We start from the raw sequence: 5,571 nt of genomic DNA on the forward strand, positions 1-5,571 counted from the left end.
GGGGCCCAGTAGGGGAAATAGAGGTAAAACCTTTAAAATCCTTCTTCTACCATAGGGATTAAGGGATTTTATCCTAATTTAGTCTGGAGCATCCTTGGGCCAAGGGGACTCAATTTTGTATAAGCAGTGGATGTGGTCTCCCAGGGGGCAGAAGGGTGGGGCCCAATAGGAGAAATAGAGGTAAAACCTTTAAAATCCTTTGACCATTTCGATTGATGGATTTTATCCTTATTTAGTCTGGAACATCCTTTGGCCAAGGGGTCTCAATTTTTTGTATAATTGGTGGGTATGACCCCCCTAGGGGCATAGGGATGGGGCTCTGTTTGAAGTTTGTTCTCGCTATATCTCAAGTACTGGATGGATCTTTCTGAAATTTCATATGTACTTATAATTACAGCACCTACCATGGAGTGTTATATCTTTACTTCATACCAATTATTTTAAACATATTCAGGTGAGCGATACAGGCCCTCTGGGCGTCTTGTTACAAAATGATTTCTTTTTCATTTGGCATCGATAACATCAGTTTTTACATAACTCTGGTGACCGTTATGGCCTATGGTTCTCTTGTTCCATTAATGACTGATTTTTAGCTCACCTGGCCCGAAGGGTGAATCTAGGTTATGCCGTGGCGCGGCATCTGTCGTCTATCTGTCTTCCGTCATCCGTCCGGCGTCAATATTTTACTTTAAACAACTTCTTTTTAATAACCACAAGGCCTAGTGTGATGATATTTGGCCAGAAGCAAACTGGGATGAAGAGCTACCAAGTTTGTTCAAATAAATGACCTTCACTTACTTCAAGGTCACAGGGGTCAAATATGGTAAAAATTTGAAACAACTTCCTCTGAATAACCAAGAGGCCTAGGATGATGATAATTGGCCAGTAACATGCTGGGATGAAGAGCTACAAAGTTTGTTCAAATGAATGACCTTGACTTCAAGTCAGGGTCACAGGGGTCAAATATGTTAAAACCTTAAAACACCTTCTTCTGAATACCCAGGAGGCCGAGGGTGCTGATGATTGACCAATAACATGCTGGGATGAAGGGCTAAATTTCAAGGTCACAGGGGTCAAATATGTTAAAAACTTAGAACAATAATATCTTAATGAACCATTTTGTCTAAATTCATTATAATTGGGTATGTTATGTACATGTAGACCAGCTGTGTGAATCGTTTCACAGTAATTAAGTCAAAGGTCAACTTTAAGTCCTAAGTCAAAGGTCAACATGCATGGGTTAAATGCTTTAAAATTAAAGTTTCGAATTTCTGACAACAATATCTTTAGAACTGTTTAAAAGATGTTAAAATGTCTTGTGTTCTTGTTACCAAATTTGGTCTGAAGTTACCTATATATATGTCAAATTTGTGTTACAAAAGAAACAGGTGAGCAATACAGGCCCTCTGGGCCTCTTGTTAAATGTAACATTTTGGGTGTAAAACCTGACAGACCTGCAAAAGTTTGTGCAGGCCTTCCAAGGCTTTGTCAAGGCTCGCCTGAAAGCAGCATCAGATTACAGGGACAGGGAAAAACTTTTGAAAGTACTCGTCCTCTGGGCTAGTGACCTTCAGGAAAGTACTCGTCCTCAGGGCAAGTGACCTTCAGGAAAGTACTCGTCCACTGGGCAAGTGACGTTCAGGAATGTACTCGTCTGGATTGCAATCTCACTTGTCCAGATAATTATAACATTTTAGCACGTTTTCAGCACAGTAATATTACCTTTTAAAATCCTCCTACCATAGGGATTAAGGCATTTTATCTTTATTTAGTCTGGCATCCTTGGTCCAAGGGGACTCAATTTTGTGTAAACGGTGGGTGTAGAGGGGAAATAGAGGTAAAACCTTTTAAATCCCTCTTCTACCGTAGGGATTACAGGATTTTATCCCAATTTTGTATCCATCAAGTTGTCTAGTAGTGCCTGTTATTATTAGGGTGTATTCATTAAATCAAGACGGCCACCTGGCTTTTGAAGTTTGTTCTTGCTATATCTCCAAAAATACTAAATGGATCTTTCTGAAATTTTGTAAGTACATACAGTACCTACCATGGAGTGCTATATCTTTACCTCATATCAAGTACTTAAAACACATCCAGGTGAGCGATACAGACCATCTTGGCCTCTCATTTAAAAATACTAGATGGATCTTTCCCATATATATATGATATCAAAGTTTCCCTTGATCCTTGTAGCTGTGTAATTGTTTCATTTTGCAACGGATTGGAAAACAAGATGGCTACCAACTCCACTGTTTACTTGGCTCTGTGTTAACACCGATACATACATTTCGTTATAGTAGTTCAGTGTCAACTAAAGAGTAAACTTGACATCTTCCTACATTTTCTATTTCAGGTGAAAAAGTAACAGAGTGAAAATGTCAAAACGAGCCAGCGTAAGTATATATATATATATATATACTAATTATCTTGTTCGGAGCTAAAGGGAGAGCATATTATTTGTTTACTTCTGTAAAAGTCTCGTGCAGAGCAAATATGACAGTATACATCTTTTAGGAGAATTAACTCTTTCCATATATCACGACTCTGGTCCGGATTCCATACTGGACATATAACAAACTGGTGCATTATTAATGTACAAAGTGTAACTGCTAACGAACCTATATTTTCTGAGAAACAGTGACAATAACATCCTTTATGGTACACAGGGGTCAATATGTCAAATGAAAACATCTAAAATTTAAGCTAGGTTGTTGAAATCAAACTTGTCCACTTAATGACTGTGAACAAATTTTCCAGTGCCCTCACATCTGTTTTATTGTTTCAACGGAACAGTAAAGACTCTACTGTTAGCATGCATTGCCATGCACTGGTGAGCTAAATAGGCTCTCTTGTTTAGGTTGGTTGGAATTTTCAGACAGAATTAGTCCATTCCTGTATGAAACTATATGAAACAACATTTATCTGAAGGAGACAAATTTTCCTAAATGTGTAATAAAAAAATTGTAAGTCGATGATAAAGGGAAAATATAGTCATGAATACGACTACTGCTTATAATTACTGGGAAATTTTCACAGCAGTTAAACTTTCACCTTGTTTGCCTTTCACGATGAATTTATCTTGACAGTGAATGTTTGTGCACAGGATACAATATATAGTAATTACATGTTAGGGATTAACAAAAGACGGAAATGTGTTTTATTGGAAAAGAGTGTCGCATAACTTTATTGGATGAAAGTTTCCCAGGATACCGTAATATTTCAAATATTAATCCCTCTGTTTGCTTGTCATCTATATAGACATCCTCGGCTGACAGTCCGAAGCAGCAGATTAAATACAAGCACTCTTGTATGGTCAGACGTCTTAGCAAGCACTTTGATCCAGCGCTTAAAAATTGGGATGATCTCCTGGTGCTACTGTCAAATTTCTTAGACCCTGTAGATTTATATGGAAAAGACAACAATTTCATAAAGATTTGTGATAAACTGATGGCTAATGGAACCATAAGTCTTGGATCCTATGATAAGCTGTATGAAGTGATCAACTCAATTGATGTGAGACCAGCTGAGATCATACAAGAGACATCTGTCGAAATCAAAGATATCGAGTCAAAAGGTTTGTAAATTATATATATAACTGATAATTTACAGATAAAAACAAACGGTGAAAGTTTGTCTCTATGGCACCACTTGTTATGTGAAAAATCAAGTAAAATCAGATCTGTTCTTTTCAAGGGACAAAATCTTCCTGAAGTCTCACAAAAAACCCATCCCTACATGAGGTTTGGTGTCGTGTCATTTATCTTTTCCCTAGCTGCGACTACTTCTAAACTGAGGGATTAAACATAGGTTGATAAAACTTGTATCATATTTATAATAAAGATGACATCATTACTCATTGGTCAGTAAACTGACTTTTGATGACGTCATCATTTCTCGTGGATATTTATTAAAAGTTTATCAGTTTAATCTTCGTGAAAATGACAATATCCGGAATACGATTCATCAGTTTGGTATGAAAGCTAAGTTTCACTTTGTTTTGAACACAAACAGGAATGAAACACTATTAATATCATCAATATTCATATCAGTCTTAATGATCTAATAAATGTAGGAGATATATTGTATTTCTTATCTTTTTCTACCGGCTTTCATTATGATTGCTTTCATATGGGACTATCAGTCTACCGTTTTTGTGTCATATTTTCTATATTTATATTTTGGTCCTGAAATGATAGACCCCCTTTTTGCCGATTGCCCTGTCCTTCTGAATCTCTGTGGTTTCTATTTCTTCTCTGACATGTGTCTGGGACTATCAGTCTACCGTTTTTGTGTCATATTTTCTATATTTATATCTTGGTCTTTAAATGATAGACCCCCTTTTTGCCGATTGCCCTGTCCTTCTGAATCTCTGTGGTTTCTATTTCTTCTCTGACATGTGTCTGGAGATCCAAGTTTCCATGTTCATTGATAATTCCTGTGACATGACATTCTGCTATTGATATGTCCTCATTGGTTTACTTACAGGACCATCAGAAACCAAGCGACCCAGAACTGGAGAAGGAGACCAGACAAAAGGTGTGTTGTGTGAGCATGTCCTAATGTTTATAGATCTGTGTCGATCACTTGGTATGATGTAAATAAGTGATAAAAAATATTGTGACAATGGCTGATGTAATCATTTGTATCGAGCAAATTTACAAAAAACAATAGGTATGATTGTTGGTCTATTTTGACCACATCTATATTGTACTTGTANGTTTTATAATTGGTGGGTATGACCCCCCTTGGGGCATAGGGGTTGGGCTCTGTTTGAAGTTTGTTCTCGCTTTATCTCAAGTACTGGATGGATCTTTCTGAAATTTCATATGTACTTACAGCACCTACCATTGAGTGTTATATCTTTACTTCATACCAATTATTTTAAACATATTCAGGTGAGCGATACAGGCCCTCTGGGCGTCTTGTTACAAAATGATTTCTCTTTCATTTGGCATTGATAACATCAGTTTTTACATAACTCTGGTGACCGTTATGGCCTATGGTTCTCTTGTTCCATTAATGACTGATTTTTAGCTCACCTGGCCCGAAGGGTAAATCTAGCTTATGCCGTGGCGTGGCATCTGTCGTCTATCTGTCGTCCATCATCCGTCCGGCGTCAATATTTTACTTTAAACAACTTCATTTTANTTTATAATTGGTGGGTATGACCTCCCTAGGGGCATAGGGGTTGGGCTCTGTTTGAAGTTTGTTCTCGCTATATCTCAAGTACTGGATGGATCTTTCTGAAATTTCATATGTTCTTACAGCACCTACCATTGAGTGTTATATCTTTACTTCATACCAATTATTTTAAACATATTCAGGTGAGCGATACAGGCCCTCTTGGTGTCTTGTTACAAAATGATTTCTTTTTCATTTGGCATTGATAACATCAGTTTTTACATAACTCGGTGACCGTTATGGCCTATGGTTCTCTTGTTCCATTAATGACTGATTTTTAGCTCACCTGGCCCGAAGGGTGAATCTAGCTTATGCCGTGGCGTGGCATCTGTCGTCCGTCATCCGTCATCCGTCCGGCGTCAATATTTTACTTTAAACAACTTCATTTTA

General features: G+C 37.5%; 1 protein-coding gene across 2 annotated transcripts in view; it reads left to right on the top strand.

The window, feature by feature from the left end:
- Positions 1-1,839: 1,839 nt before the first annotated feature.
- Positions 1,840-5,571, top strand: part of LOC110451453 — an 11,429-nt gene continuing 7,697 nt past the window's right edge. The window contains exons 1-3 of one of the 2 annotated variants that reach the window (XM_021499478.1): positions 1,841-2,393; positions 3,259-3,574; positions 4,486-4,536. In XM_021499478.1, the coding sequence (XP_021355153.1) occupies positions 2,376-2,393; positions 3,259-3,574; positions 4,486-4,536 (385 nt within the window). In that variant the 5' untranslated portion in view covers positions 1,841-2,375. Of the gene's footprint in view, positions 2,394-3,258; positions 3,575-4,485; positions 4,537-5,571 lie in introns of both variants that reach the window. The other variant, XM_021499479.1, reaches the window with a different exon arrangement.

The sequence above is a fragment of the Mizuhopecten yessoensis genome, unplaced genomic scaffold, assembly GCF_002113885.1.
Source record: "Mizuhopecten yessoensis strain PY_sf001 unplaced genomic scaffold, ASM211388v2 scaffold6031, whole genome shotgun sequence".
Classification (NCBI taxonomy): Eukaryota; Metazoa; Mollusca; class Bivalvia; order Pectinida; family Pectinidae; genus Mizuhopecten; species Mizuhopecten yessoensis.